General features: G+C 42.9%; 1 protein-coding gene across 5 annotated transcripts in view; it reads right to left on the bottom strand.

Annotated features, from left to right (window-relative positions):
• UPF2 (UPF2 regulator of nonsense mediated mRNA decay) overlaps window positions 1–11193 on the bottom strand; it is a 109163-nt gene extending 97970 nt beyond the window's left edge. The window contains exons 1-3 of one of the 5 annotated variants that reach the window (XM_055331606.1): window positions 11074–11193; window positions 5242–5621; window positions 2437–3216 (exon numbers count right to left, since the gene is read on the bottom strand). In XM_055331606.1, the coding sequence (XP_055187581.1) occupies window positions 2437–3216; window positions 5242–5603 (1142 nt within the window). In that variant the 5' untranslated portion in view covers window positions 5604–5621; window positions 11074–11193. Of the gene's footprint in view, window positions 1–2436; window positions 3217–5241; window positions 5622–10133; window positions 10154–10537; window positions 10589–10661; window positions 10681–11073 lie in introns of those variants that run through there. The other 4 variants (XM_055331609.1, XM_055331605.1, XM_055331608.1 and 1 more) reach the window with 4 other exon arrangements.
• Window positions 11194–12650: the final 1457 nt, after the last annotated feature.

A 12650-nucleotide genomic window follows, 5' to 3' on the forward strand; every position in this document is an offset into this window, starting at 1 on the left:
GTTCCATATTTAAATGAATAGAGTTACTAGGGAAAGCCACAAAACCATGCTCTTAACACTATACCCTGTTCAAAATTTTCATGGTGACTTGAATAATACTAAAAAAACAGGTCTGCTTATCAGAGCTGAATGTGACCAGCAGGTAAGTACATACCAATACATACAGCAGATAATAACATAAACAATGTTTAAAATTGTCATTAGGATATAGTAATATGCCAAAAACATCTAAATAAAGTTAGAAGAGGTAAGTATGCATTCAGGTTTAAAAGATTATTTCCACTAGTTCAAGGTGAAGAACTGGTTTGGCAGCAGTTCATTTGAGAAATTAAGTGTATGTAAGTCCCACAGTCAAAAGAGTGACAAGGCAGCTAGAAAAAGTAATGGAATTTGGGGTTACAAGCAGGAAAAAAATGCATCCAAAACGAATGCCCTAAGGATAGTCGTGTGGAAATCATGGAACTGAAGGAACAGGAGGTATTTAGCCTTGAGAAGATGAAAGGGAAAAATCCTGGCAGTCTGCAAATATTTGAGATACTATCATGGGTATGAAAGAGGAGACATGTCCCATGTCAGTGTTTCTCAAACTATTTCTCAAACTAATAAAGGTGTTTCTCAAACTAATAAGGGAATTCCTTTTTCCTAATCATTGCAGACAGTTTTATAAAATAAAGTAACAATATCCAAGACTATGGAAAACTGCTATAAAGGTGTCTTAAATGCTTTGTCTATTCCTATACTTAATTCATTGTGGGTAGGTAAACAGTTCATGGACCCTCACTTTAAGCAGCTTTATTCCACTGGTACAAGAAAGAAAGTAATCAAAGGGAATCAAATTTCAGCTTGAATTCCTTGTAAGTAGGTGTGCCCAACATTGGAATGGTGCTTTCAAAGGAAGAATACTTTATCTGTCAGATAATCTAGAAAAAGGACTCCTACACTGGAAAGGTGATTGGATTAAATCACTGTAGACTCTACCCTCTAAGCTTCCCTGAGGCCAATCAGAAGTAAACACACATACAAAACCCTTAAAAAGTAATCAAAGCATACTTACAAAATCAATGTGAGGCATCAGGAAGAACATAAGGGAAAAAGAAAAGGAATAGGGAAATGACAAAATACTATGTATGTCATAATTAAGAAACCTTAAAGATGTGAGAATTAATAGAGGGCCACTATTTTCTTTTTTTTTTCTTTTTTTTCTTTTTAAATTCACTATTGACTATTATATATAATACATCCTGACTATGTATAAATATACCCTGAAGTGGCCTAGTCAAAGTTTAAACAAACAGTGCTCACTATTTAAAAGCACAAAACAAAGATTTTTTTTTTAATTATTTTTAAAGAAACCTTGAGGAACACCATTGCCACCTTAAACTCTGACCTTTTGAGTGACCCTCAACCACCATGGCTTAGTCAAACAGTCGGTGCACCTATCTTGATGCAGACCTAACCGCACTACTACAGTCTTCACTTCTAGTTAAGTTCATCACCTTCCGGTGGTAACTACTTAAAATCAGTAAGTAGGTCCTGCAGGTTTATGAAAATAGACAAATGTACTCTCCCATACTAATTCTTGAAAATAGCAATTTCGGACTCCTAACCATGTACTTTAAATAAGTACTAGGTACTTGGCCAAAGGCTATTGCTTTATTGCTATATCCTTTCTGTACTCCCTCAGCCCTCCTCCAAATCCACCCTCCATAAAAGCAGACCTAATGCTTACCAACTACATCAATTTCTAGCTTGTTGATGCCTCCTAGGAACAGAGGCTACACAGCAGTATCTTGTAACAATCAACAGTGGCCCTCAATCAGGTACCCTTTACTAATTACCACTGGTAAAGGTGCATACATTATTCCTTGAAACTTTAAACAGTTGTTCCCAGGAGAGAGACTCCCAGCAATGCACTTTACATGGTAGCATTTAAGAAATTTTTTTTCACCTCTGATTTCTTGCACTGTTTTCTTAATTTCTGATCTTAAATACCACTAATAATGACTCATTTTCTAAGAACAAATATCAACAGTGACATCAATAAATTAAGATACAAAACAATGAAAGCAAACCTGCTATAGAGAGGACACAACAAACCACACCAAAATAATGGCAGTAAGTTAAAGTGACAGAAAAAGAAAATTTATCCCTCAACATTAAGGAGTTTTTAAATTATAGGAACAAAACACATCCACAAAGTAAAAATCACCATATACTTGCCAGGTTTCTTCTAAATTCAGAAACAAAATCTATCATAGACTCCCATTTAAACATGAGTACTTAAGACTGGTACACTGAAATTTTCCTGGAAATGTTAAGAAATCACCTGCAATGAGCCCTTTTCCACATGTTCTTTCAGTGGCCTGAAGACTTTAAAAACTTTTAAGTATGAGCTCCAAAATAAATTCTCAATTCTGAGAAATATTTGAAAATCACCTGTTTTGTCTCTCAGTATTCTGAAGCTCCCTGTGGTCCCTTTTCAGGTGTTTGGTCAAAGATGTAAAGTATTCTTTTAAAAGATTCTGGAAAGGTTGTTGTTTCTCTGGACTAATTATCTCACTAGGAGGAAAACTCAAATTAAACTTCTCTGCAGCACTCTTCACTTTCCGTGGCACAAGCCCAGCAATATCATCTCCACAGTGTCGACAAAAACTAATCACCACAGAAACATGAGTATGGGATTCCCGGTCAGCATTAATAATATTTTTTAGCTGTTCATAGATTAAGGAAAGACCTTCCTTGTCAGTGAAAATCCCAACTATTGTCAACTCCGCAATGAAACGCAAATCAGTTCTTAACTTGGTAATGTTAGGGGTTTTCTCTTCTTTCCTCGCTTCAAAATGTTTTTTCCAAACCTGAAGAAGTGATGGAGCAAAGTCGGCATAACGCTGGTGAAAGAGAGAGCACAAGTGCACAGCACAGTTCACATCAGATATTTTTAGCTTTGCTTCCACAATAGAAGCTACGGCTTCCGCAATGTATTTGCTTAAATTCAGGCCATTAAAATCATGGGACAAGGAGTCTCTCTGTTGTTCGGTAATAGTTTTTAGTTTCTTGACAAAAGCAGTATTTTTCTTCAAACTTGAGTCTAGTCGGCTAAAGAAATTTTCCTCTGGTCGGTTGTCTGGAGCATTTTGGTTTTTGCTACGAAGTTCCTTCCTTAACTGATGTCGTTCCCAGGCTTCCTGATGAAGCTGAAGGGATTCCTCTTTCTCTCTATATAAAAAACAAATAAGTAAATAAAATACTTTGCATATTTTGTAGAATCACTGACCAATTTCAAGAGTGAAAGACAATGAAAACGTAATCATAAACATCAGCATCTCAAACCAAGCAAAACATGCAAAAGGCCCTTTACCTACTTTTAACTTTTAAGTTTTTTTTTTTTTTCCAACTCATGGCCCTGAGATTAAGACCTAAACAAGAAAACAAAAACAAAAACAAAAAAAAGACCTAAACAAGAGACAGACACCTAACAGACTGAGCCACCCAGGCATCCCTTTAAGATTTTGTTTTTAAGAGATACCTGGGTGGCTCAGTGGTTGAGCATCTGCCGCCTTTGGCTCAGGACGTGGTCCTGGAGTCCCAGGATCTAATCCCACATTGGGTTCCCCTGGAGGAGCCCGCTTCTCCCTCTGCCTAAGTCTGTGTGTCTCACGAATAAATAAATAAAATCTTAAAAAAAAAAAAAAAAGAACTCACAATCCTGAGATCAGAAGTTGCACACTGTACTGACTGAGGAGTCAGGCACCTTTTCCAACTTTTAAAAACATTTTATTATTGACTTAAGATAATGAGAACCTAGTACACTGAAAATACCAAACGTGGCAGAATGGATGATTCTTAATAACTAGAGTAAAAATCATTCTGCCAACTGGTAAACTAAATAGATAAAATACTTTGTCAACTCTACCTCAATAAAGCTGCAAAAATAAACAAATTAAACACATGATGTATAATATGAAAAATATAAATTAATATGCCCAGGAAGGTGTAAAACCTAGAACAGGTAAAAGCACCGGGAATATAGAAAAAAAACTGTCCACAAAAAATTCTTTAAAGTATTCTTTAAATACTTTAAAATTTAAATTAAAAATTAATCTCTTAAAGTATTCTTTAAATACTAAATAATACATTATTTAAAGAATAATGTTTATTAAAAAATAATAATAAGGGGATCCCTGGGTGGCTCAGCAGTTTAGCGCCTGCCTTTGGCCCAGAGTGTGATCCTGGAGCCCTGGGATCAAGTCCCACATCAGGCTACCTGCATGGAGCCTACCTCTCCCTCTCTCTCTCTGTGTCTCTCATTAATAAATAAAATCTTTAAAAATAATAATAAAATAAAGAGTAATGTTTATAAAAGAATGCATTAAAAATGTTTTGGTATGTTAAGTACCACTCTTCCATACTTCGGCATTAGCCAAACCTCTAATAAAGTACCTTTCTCAGTTTTGTCTTAAAATTCAAATGTAATTGGGGCGTCTGGGTGGCTCAGTCAGTTAAGACTCTACCTTCATCTCAGGTCACAATCCCAGGATCTTGGGATGGAACCCGACATTGGGCTCTCTGGCTCAGCAGCAAGCCTGCTTCTCCCTCTCCCTCTGTCTCCCTCTCTGCCTACTTGTGCACTCGCTCGCTCACTCACTCTCTGTCAGATAAATAAAATCCTTAAAAAAAAAAAAAAGAGTTGAGTGTAATTAAGAAAATTTGGAACCAGGGATGCCTGGGTGGCTCAGCGGTTTGGCACATGCCTTTGGCCCAGGGCGTGATCCTGGAGTCCTAGGATCAGTTCCGTATCAGGCTCCCTGCATGGAGCCCATTTCTCCCTCTGCCTGTGTCTCTGTCTCTCTGTCTCCAATGAATGAATAAATAAAATCCTTAAAAAAAAAAAAAAAAAGGCATTTGGCAGCCCGGGTGGCTCAGTGGTTTAACGCCGCCTTCAGCCTAGGGCCGGATCCTGGAGACCCGGGATCGAGTCCCACGTCGGGCTCCCTGCATGGATCCTGCTTCTCCCTCTGCCTGTGTCTCTGCCTTTCTCTTTGCATCTCTCATGAATAAATAAATAAATTCTTTAAAAAAGCATGGTGCTCTAGTCACTGAAAGTAACAGAACAAGTAACTGAAGATACTCCCAACTCTCTTGGAATTGGACCTCAGCAGTCTGATTTCAAATCACCATTGCTTTCCTAACATTTCAATCTCCCCATTCCTTCATATCAATAAATAAAATAAATGTTCTTACTTCAACTGGGCAGCTTCTTCTTCTTGCTGACGTTTTGCCTGCTCTTCTTGCTTCTTTTTCTCTTCCTCTTCATGTTTCTTTTTTTCTTCTTCCTCTTTTTTCTTTAATTCTTCCTCAGCCTTCACCTTTTCTTCTTCTTTTTTCTTTCGTTCCTTGTCCTCTTTTTTTCTCTTATCTTCTTCCAGTTTCTTCTTTTTATCTTCAGGGACCTTAATAACCTCCTTCTTGGCAGTAAGCTTGATCTCGTCTTTTGGTTTCTCCCTGCTACTCACTGGCCGCCTTTCACTGCAGTCTTTTTCCTTGTTGTTTAGTAAAGTTTCTTTTTCTTCCATACTTGCTGGCTTCTTACGCTCAGCTGGCATTATGTTACCCAAGACAATCTGTAAAGTAAAAGAATGTCAGTATTCTTTGTAGTATTGTAAATGCAGTGACTTTTTAGTAATGTGACACTTTTTTAAACAGAACATACTAATGTAATGTTGTGAAAGATTAAATAAATGCATGTAAAATGAACACTATTTCTTTTTTTTTTTAAGATTTTACTTATTTATGAAAGACACAGAGAGAGAGAGAGAGAGAGAGAGAGGCAAAGACACAGGCCCAGGGAGAAGCAGGCTCCATGCAGGGAGCCTGACGTGGGACTCGATCCCGGGTCTCCAGGATCATGCCCTGGGCTGAAGGCGGCGCTAAACCGCTGAGCCACCCGGGCTGCCCATGAACACTATTTCTGCAATAAAATAATTTCTTGGTCACATTCCACATTCTATCTTAATTAGTTATGCTTTGCCTTAAGTACTTTTTTACTTTTTATTAAGGAAATACTCGAACACACAAATGAAAGTAGAGAGCACACTATAACCAACCTCCCTACACTCACTGCCCAAATTCAACCATTATCAACTACAAAACAACATTTAATCATAAACACTTCAGTATGTATCTGAGAATATTTTCAATTGGTTTTAATCCCAACAGTTCACAACCATTAGGAGAGGCTGGTGACATTATTTCCTACAATCTGGAACAGAAATTATTTAAGTTGGTACAAAAATGAGCTCTTGCCTCCTACAAATAGACACAGAAGACACAAACTTCACATCATCGTTCTAACCTTATCAAACTTTCAAATACAGAAAGCTTCAGCTATCAAATTAAATTAAACTTTTAGTCTTTTCATTAGTATTAGTCAAAATTAGTCTATAACATAATGATGATTCTAAAATCTGTATATTCTGTCTATGTCTGCCAATACAGTAGCCACCAGCTCAGGGTTTCTCAGCCTCAGCACTATTACCATTTCAGGCAAGATAATTCTTTGGGGGGGTTTTGCTGGGGGAGTGATGTTGACACAATTTTGTGCACTATGTGTTTAGCAGCATCCCTGCCTTCTCTACTAAGGACGTGCCAGCAGGATCTCCCCAGTTTTGACAACCAAAAATCACTCCAGATATTGCCAAAAGTTGCCTGGGGACAAAACCACCACCAGCTGAAAACCACCGCACTAGCCACATGTAGCTACTTAGCTACAGGAAAATTAATTAAAAAGTTTGAAATTTCGTTCTTCAGTCACTACCCCTATTTCAAGTGCTCAATTTCACATGACTAGTGTCAACCGCATCAGACAGCGCAGATACAGAACATTTTAATTATCACAGGACGTTCTATCGGATAACATTAGGTCTATAGTACAGGCTCTATACAGTTAACTGGAAATCAACTGTGGAACAAAAAAACTGTATTTCCCAGCAAAATTCAGCATTTTTCTTTCCTAGAAATAAATTTCTCTACTCAGAACTAGTGTTCTAATATAATTTCTTTTATGGACAGTACTTCATGTTTTGAGGCCCTAAATCATCTGAAAGCCGTATATGAGAAAATCAAAATACCTTCTATGTAAGAAATACAGAATTAACTTAAACTTCCTACTTTTTTATTAAAAGCTAAAGATATACACACTATTCTCAATTATTTTCAAATATATATTTTAAGTTATAGCAGTAAAAACTAGGTTAGCAAACAAAATATTTGCAAAAATAACTATTCTATAAACACACAATGCATTTATTTCAGCACTCCAATAAACTATCAAAGGAAGAAAACCTAGGCCAATAGAAGCACTTTAAGTAACTTTTGGAGGCACCAGCAACATTCCTTATCTTCTCCCAACCACTTCTTCCTTTCCCTTTTACTCTTTCACTCTGATTCTATATCACGTCCACATTCTATGCATTTATTTTAACAATAACACCCAAAGGCTTCAGTTAACCTCAATGGCAAAACTCAAGAAAAAAAAAGCTGTTAATCCTGTTTAAGCAACCATTATAACATGAAAGAGCATAACTACTTATTTGCTGGCAAAGCAGTGTTAACATTTATGTTATCTGTCAGCTTCAAAGACCCACCTTTAATGTGAAAAAAGACATGCCCTAAAGCAAGTAAATTTTTAAAAGAAGAAAATACTCATAGCCACCACTCACTGGCCTCACAGTAAACATCTTACGTACATTATCTCATTTAATACTAAAATCTTTATGATGAGTATTATCTTCCCTATTTTATAAATGAGTAAACTGAGACTTGACCAAGTAACTTGACTAAGGCCTCCACAGCTGGTGACAGAGCTGGAATTGGAACCCATACTCTCACCTAAAGTTATTAAGAACTTTGAGAGTACCAAACTGTGAAGTGAAAGACCTGATCTTAGATACTGACCACAACAAATCACAGAATTACGTATCTGAATAGAAAGAATCCCTGATAATGGCTAAGCAGTTTTTATATTACTTTTCTAAATTTTGGCATATACTAGTTAAAACATGTGGGGATAAGATTATTTCTAAGATAATAATACAATCTTTCTTAGGGATATTTGTCATTACGTGCAAAACATAATACTCTATATAGAGAGTTGGTATTTTCTGAAGTTTATCAACAAGCAACACTTCAGTGATACAAGAACTACAGAAAATAAAAAGAATGGCAAAAAAATTTGACAGGTAACGTCTCATTTGTGAAGGTAGTATCAGATACTAAGTTCTATGAAAACATTTATAAATTCACTTGGAATCTGACAAATTTCATAAAGTATCATGTATTAGCTTAACAGAGCCTCCTAGACTTTTGTGACTCTGTACGGTGTTCATTTCTTCAATACCTACTGTGTCAAACTGTAGTAGGCACTCATGAATTGATCCTGCTCTAGAACACAAAGAAACAGATTCCCAATAAAACCCTTAAAATCTTCGGATATATTCTTTCAATCACTTCACCCTTGTATTAAAAACATATCCAAAGTACACTTCGAACTAAGTTTCAGTGAACAAAAAATATGACAGAAATGTAAAGGTTCATGTAAAGACCAGCAATGCAACATGTGAAAACAACATAGGTTTTGAACTCAGACTTTAAGTTTGCATCCCAACTCTTCATCCTGCTAGCCGTGGGAACTTGGACAACTTAACTTCTCTGAGTCTATTCATCGATAAAATGGAGAAATTGCTACTCTTACAGAATTCTTAAGCTACTAACATTGAAGGAAGCATCAAGGCCGCACTCAACAGGGACACCTGGGTGGCTCAGTGGTTGAGCTTCAGCCTTCAGCTCAGGGCGTGATCCCAGGGGTTGGGCTCCCCACAGGGAGCCTGCTTCTCCCTCTGCGGGTCTCTGCGTCTCATGAATAAATAAATAATTTTTTTTTAATGCATTCAAGGGACGCCTGGGTGGCTCAGGGGTTGAGCATTTTGCCTTTGGCTCAGGGCGTGATCCTGGAGTCCTGAGATCTAGTCCCACATGGGGCTGGCTCCCTGTGAAGAGCCTACTTCTCCCTCTGCCTGTGTCTCTGCCTCTCTGTCTCTAATGAATGAATAAATAAAATCCCTTAAAAAAAAAAAAGGCATTCAATTAATGTCTATTGCTTCACACAGAGCACTGAAAAGTTCTTTGGAAGATGAGATTTTTTTTTAAGAATTAGGTCTACTAGACTTTACTCCAATTCTCAATTTTTACATTGACATGGCAGCAGAAGGGTGACTCACCCAATTACGCCAGTTTAATCGTTGGTTGGGTCAAGGCTCACTGTCCAGTGCTCTTATCCACTATCTACCCTGACTCAAGATTTTAAAAGCCAAACAAAATATACAAACAACCTAATTTAGACCCATATGCATGTATCTGTGCCGTCAATGAAACTATTTAGTAGTGAAATGCTAACATTTCTTTGAATCCCTCTGACAGTCCCTGCTTGAATACACAGCCAAATATTTCACCCGAATGGCTTTAAGAAGTTTTTCAAGTGAAAACCACAGTTTCAAACAGATTCTGCCTCACAATAACCCAAGATAAATCATTAGTGATCTTTTGTTTTTGTTTTTTTTTATCGGAATATCATTAAGCCCTTACAAATGACTTCACTGAGTACGAGCACAGTCAGTCCCTTAAAAGGAAGCCACGTCCTTAAAACCACCTTCCTTCCTATAGAGTGCCCTGGCCGGTGGACTGGATAATCTGGTTTTCGGAAGAGACTGTGAAAAGCCCAAAAGAAAGTAAAACTACTTTCTTGGTCAAACGAGGAGGTACCAGCAGAGCGCACCGAGGGGGGCAGAATGCAGAGAAAAAGGGGGGTGTCTCCCTCATCAAAGATACTCCTTTACCCAAGTACCATATGGACTGTATGAAATCACAATCAGAAACGCTCTGAAGACGCCCCAGAGGAAGACAAGGCCGGTTCACCTGGTAGTTCTGTGTCACTCAAAACGTCCTGAGGGCAGAACCGCACCGGGGCATTATCTCTCCACCCCCACCCCCCACCCCCACCCCCCAACGCTGGCTTTACCCAAAGGAAAAAAAAAAAAAAAAAGTGTTGAAAACCAAAGACCCACGGAAAGTTTCCTTACACACTTCACCAGAGTTCAGAACTGGCTCTCTCGACGAGCTGTGGTACCTTTCGGAGACGCCTGAAAACTACGGTCGACGGGAAGGGTGAGCGGCGCCGGGGCTGCTCCGGTCGCGGGTCCTGGCGGAGCAGGAGGGCGGCTGGCCCGGGTCGGCGGGGAGCCCCCAGCTCGCCAGCCCCACGGCCCTGGCCTCCGCGCCCAAGCGCTCAGCAGGGGCAGCGCCGGGGACCGAGGCACCGCGAGGGAGCCTCAGCCCGTGGGAGGCTTCGGGGCAAGCGGACCAAGCGCAGCGCCCCCGCCCCGAAGCCCCTTCCCCCGCACACGCATCTCCCACAACCCCCTGCTCCTGCGGCACCCTCCCGGCCCGCACTCGCGCCCCCTGCCCCGGGGGCCCCCGCGGTCACCTTCGCCGACCAGCGTCGCCCCGACGCCAACTTCTCCCCCTCACGCTCCGCACCCGCCCGACGCCCAGACGCCCCGGCTGGTCTCCCCGCTCCACGTCCTCCCACGCGCGCGCGCCCGCCCCACCTCCTCGCCGTCGCGTCCCTCCGGCTCCCGGGAGCCTTCCCGCAGCTCCCTCGCTCGACTGCACACCTCCGCCCCGCCACAGCGGCTTCAGCCCCGAGGCCCAGCCCGGGCGTGGAGGGGCGGGGAGGACACCCCCGCACCCCGCACCCCGCACCCCCCCGCCCGCCCCGGCCGCCCCTCGCGTCTGCCCCGGGCCGGGGGCGCCCGCCGTGACGGGAGCCTCCGGGAGAGGGGTCTGAGGAGGACGCCGCCGGAGCTGCGGTCCGCCTGCTGCTCGCCGCCCCCGGAGCGCTGAGGTGCCGCCGAGTCGCCTCTCGCGTCCCTCGGGGAGCAGGAGTCCAGGCCGGTGCCCCCCAGCCCCGCTCCCTCCCGATGGTCGGAGCGGAGGCGAAGGAGGCTCCCCGGGACTCACCTCGAGCCTGTCGTCAACATCAGCCCCGGGTTTCCCAGCACCAACTCCAGCGCTCGGGCTCTCCCCTCCCCTCCCCCCACCTAGCTCGCAGCCGAGGGCCCGCCTTCCCTCAGCTCCCCCTCCTCCCTCCGCCCGCCGGCCCTCCCGCCCGCCACTCACCAGCGCGGCCGGGCCGCGAGTGGGGGCGGGGCGGAGGGAGGAGGAAAAGCGAAAGCTGCCGGCCACGTGCCTGACCCAAAGCCGTCCGCGTCTCCCTTCCTCCGGCGTTTCGATGCGCTGAGGCTTGACTCTGCGGCGCGGACCGCGGCCACACGCTCAGACCGCTGCCACGCACACACAGCGGCGTGCTGCGGATCGTCCGCCAGGCGACAGGAGCGAGATTTCCAGACAGGCGGTGAACAGGGCAGCCACAACCAGCGCCTCCAGCCAGGTCCCCGGCGGAGGGGCGGAGCGTTCCAAGGCCCGAAGGCAGGAAGTGGATTGGTCGCCAGGAAAGGGAAAGCGCCTGAATTGGAGATGCGCAGGCGCAGGCACTTCGGGCGGGGGGGGGGAGGGGAGGAGAGGGGGGGAAACGCTAGAATGGGGCGGGGCGGAGCTAACAGGAGGTGAGGAAGGGCGGTGGAACGGTAGGAGAATTACGGAGCGCCGTTTGGGACACGTTTGGCCACGTGATTCTCGGGGGAGTTTCCCGGAGCGAACGTCAGGGAAAGGTCTAAGAAGGGAAAGTTTGATTGGACTAATTCGAGGGGTGAGGTTGGAGATTTGGGGAGTTGGAAACCCGAGAAGCTGAAGGATATGGCTGGTGGGGAAAGTAGAAGTTGGTTAGGAATGAGTCTAGATTTAAGAGTGCCGTCGAGTTTCCGAAAGTCCCGTTTGGGGAGGATGGGGGGTGGGGGGGAATTTCCAGAAGCACTTTTTTTTTTTTTTTTTTTTTAGGTGTTGGACGTCAAGAACGACCCAGGGTGCAGAAGGAAAAAGGTTTTCCTCGACGGATCCTGGAAAGCGCTCTGTCCTAGCAAGCCAGTTTCAGAGACTGAAATGGAATGACTTCCCCGAGTTATTAAATGTGATCACTCGTTTTAAAAAAAAACAAAAACAACAACAAACAAACGAAAACAAAAAGTTGGCCCAGTCGTCGTTTCTTCGCTTTGCGAAACAAAGTCAACCTTCCAAAAGGGGCATCAGCTTCTCCACACAACTTCACTCCTTAAATTGCTGAGGTTTGTGTATCTGGCCTGCAATTTTTTTTTTTTCTTAATCAAAACTGCTCGGATCTGCTGCTAACGTGATCTCGCTGGTTGGCTTTGTTCAAGAGTCAAAGGGGCAAAGGTGCAAAACTGGACTTGATGCTGGAGTGACGCGTGTCGCCCCCCCCCCCACGTGTGAGCCCACAAAATGAGCTGCTACCAACCGCAAACACTTGAGGCCCGTCTAGGTTCACTTGTATTCAGCTTTTGCCCATTTGCCTCTTGCAGTTCTGCTTTCCATTTATTATTAGCTTGAACATCGCCTTCACAAATTCAGTGTTGTTTCCTGTACTTCGATTTCTACCCACCCCCCCCCCAACACTACTGGTA

This window comes from Nyctereutes procyonoides, unplaced genomic scaffold, assembly GCF_905146905.1.
Source record: "Nyctereutes procyonoides isolate TBG_1078 unplaced genomic scaffold, NYPRO_anot_genome, whole genome shotgun sequence".
Lineage (NCBI taxonomy): Eukaryota > Metazoa > Chordata > Mammalia > Carnivora > Canidae > Nyctereutes > Nyctereutes procyonoides.